The 2,936-nt window shown below is 41.7% G+C and overlaps 1 protein-coding gene across 1 annotated transcript in view; it reads left to right on the top strand.

Moving 5' to 3' along the window:
- Positions 1 to 2,936, top strand: part of Wee2 (WEE1 homolog 2) — a 24,473-nt gene that overhangs the window by 16,366 nt on the left and 5,171 nt on the right. The window contains exons 5-8 of the mRNA XM_023712755.1: positions 249 to 395; positions 1,176 to 1,283; positions 1,396 to 1,481; positions 2,729 to 2,899. Coding sequence (XP_023568523.1) covers positions 249 to 395; positions 1,176 to 1,283; positions 1,396 to 1,481; positions 2,729 to 2,899 — 512 coding nt within the window. The remainder of the gene's footprint in view (positions 1 to 248; positions 396 to 1,175; positions 1,284 to 1,395; positions 1,482 to 2,728; positions 2,900 to 2,936) is intronic.

Below are 2,936 nucleotides of genomic sequence, written 5' to 3'. Positions count from 1 at the left end.
CTCTGCAGTTTTTCTTCCCAACTAGTATGTGATATAGAAGAGAGAGAGAGAGAGAGAGAGAGAGAGAGAGAGAGAGAGAGAGAGAGAGAGAGAGAGATTGATTTATTGATTCACGGATTCATGCTTTGCATTGGAACTAAAATAATCTAGATCTGTGAATGCAGTCCTGAGAAATTTACTGCATATTTGCCCTGCTCGCATCTGCAAAATTCATACTTATTCTTGCATGCGGTATTGTTTGTTCCCAGGCGGAAGCTTGAAAAATGCCATATCTGAGAACACGGAGTCTGGTAATCATTTCTCAGAGCTGAAACTCAAGGACATCCTTCTGCAACTCGCCTTAGGGCTGAAGTACATCCACAAGTGTAACTTGGTACACATGGACCTCAAGCCTAGTCAGTGTGGTTCTTTCTATGCCTCCTGCCACATTCTGTTCTCATCAAAATCTCTACCTGTGTATTTACCAAGTGTCCAAGATGGTGTGTTCTGGTCCCTGTTTGTTTGTTTTCTTTTTGAGACAGGGTCTGGCTGTACAGTTCAGGCTGGACTTAAGCTCACTTTGTAGCCCAGGCTGGGCTGAAACTCTCAGTGATCCTCCTGCCTCAGCCTCCCAAGTGCTGGGATTACAGGCATGCGTCACCGTGTCTGGCATCTGGACCCTTCTATTTGTTTCTCCTGAAAAATTTTGGTTGCATTTCTTTAACCATTTACCCCTTGAGCCTGGTGGATAGAAAGGAAAAGACTTTTGTTTCAAGCAATGGGAAAATACAAAAGTAGATATTTAATTTAGTACATAAATGGCAGTAAATTGGCTGTGTTTGATTACTGAACTAGCATACATTTTCTAATTCAGCATTAATCTAAGTGATGCCTTTAATCCCTTCTAATGCAGCAGTAATCACTAGTCAGTATGAAACCTAAGCATGTTGTTAGTATTGTGTTCTATTTTGAGACCACAGTACTTTGTCACCAGTCTATGCAGAATATATGAGGTCGTCAATATATCAGTCGGCATGATGAATGACTTAGTGTTGCAATGTAACATGAGATTTCGTAGGGAAAGAAAGGCTTCATGGTCTTGCTAACATGACATAGAAGAATAAGGGAGAAAAGAAAAATCCAGAAAAAGAATCTTTGCAGTGAAGAAGTGTAGGAAACATTATGTCTTTCTTCAGGTAACATCTTCATTTATCATAACCTCATATGTGATTCTCCTGGAGTCCCAGAAGAGAGTGAAAATGAAGCTGACTGGTTTCTCTTTGCCAGGGTCATATATAAAATTGGTGAGTCTTCCTTGGTCATGCTAGTACATGCTTATCCTATGCAGCTTGGATCGATGACTCCCAGCTGTAGGAGACATACTTTGAAAGGACTCAACTTCTTTTCTCTTTTCAGGTGACCTGAGCCTTGTGACATCAATAAAAAAACCAGAAGTGAAAGAAGGAGATATTCGTTTCCTAGCTAATGAGATTTTTCGAGAGGTATGGATAGGAAAATTGAGAACTTTTTCTGTTTCTGTCTCTGTCTTTCTGTCTCTGTCTGTCTCTCTGTCTCTGTTTGCCTCTCTGTCTCTGTCACTTTCCTTCTCTGTTACTCTCCGTCTGTCTGTCTCTGTCTCTCTGTCTCTGTCTGTCTGTCTCTGCCTCTGTCACTTTCCTTCTCTGTTACTCTCCGTCTCTCTGTCTGTCTCTGTCTCTCTCTTTCTCTGTCTCTGTCTGTCTGTGTCTGTCTCTGTCTGCCTGTCTGTCTGCCTGCCTGCCTCTCTGCCTGTCTCTCTCTCCCTCTGTGTTTGTCTCTGTCTCCCTCTCTGTCACTCCGTCACTTTCCATCTCTGTGTTACTCTCCGTCTCTGTCTGTCTGTCCATTTGTCTGCCTCTGCCTCTATCTGTCTGTCTCGCGCTCTCTCCATTTATTTATTCATGATGTGGTCTTGCTACGTTATCCAGGTTAGATTTGAACTTGTGATCCTTCTCAGCCTCCTGCCTGGGGGGGGGCACTACAATCCCAATGAACTTTTTGACCCTAAAACAAAGGCTCACAGTGCAAACAATTTGTCTAATTATAATGTAAATGTACAGTATCTCTTTTCCCATTCAGAACAGAGGCCAAATATAGGAGACACTCATCCAAAAAGCACGGGAAAGCCGGCTCAGTCAAGAATGAATGAATATTCATCCCGTTTTCCTCTTTTCTCTACAGATCCTCCATTGTTTCCATTTCTTAGAATTCCTAACCTCATGAGTTGTCTATTTGGAAGGCAGTCTCCCCTCAGTTCTGACATAGGTCCTGCTCATCTTTATTGTGCTACTATCTTTTGGACAATACCACCAACTCTGGCACTACAGTGATCTTTAGTCACTGCCCATCTTCTAAGATGTTTGTCTGGTCTGCCCAAGGGAGACTATAACTATAACTTCTTCCTGGGTGATAATCAGAAGAAAAATGAGTTTTTCCCATTTCTGATCAACTAATGTGTGTGTCAAACCTCCTTGAGTCTGACAAAGTGAAACAGAACTAAAATTCTACTTCTGATTTTTCAGGTATAGCAGATTTAATAAGGTATATTTACATTTCCTCTATCTTCTTAAAACAAACCATTAACAGTAATAGGTATAATTTGACTCATAATGTTTAAAGCTTTCATGTATTCAGATGACCCTCTTCTAATGCCAGTTATTTGACTCAAATTGCGCTTGGCAAACTCCCTGGCCTCTCCTCTCTTTTGCAGAATTATCAACACCTTCCCAAAGTTGACATATTTGCCCTAGGGTTAGTGATTGCAATGGCAGCAGGGGTGGAGACTCTACCCAGCTTCGGTGATCAGTGGGAATCCATCCGTAAAGGTGTCTTCCCGGATGTTCCTCAGAAGCTCACAGAAGATTTTCACAACTTGCTCAAGGTACCATAGAGATGAACAGAAGATAAAATACCAGTTT

Source organism: Octodon degus, unplaced genomic scaffold (genome assembly GCF_000260255.1).
Source record: "Octodon degus isolate 3935 unplaced genomic scaffold, OctDeg1.0 scaffold00027, whole genome shotgun sequence".
Taxonomy (NCBI): domain Eukaryota; kingdom Metazoa; phylum Chordata; class Mammalia; order Rodentia; family Octodontidae; genus Octodon; species Octodon degus.
Note: the sequence above shows the minus strand (reverse complement) of the source record. Positions and strands in the feature narration are given on the sequence as shown.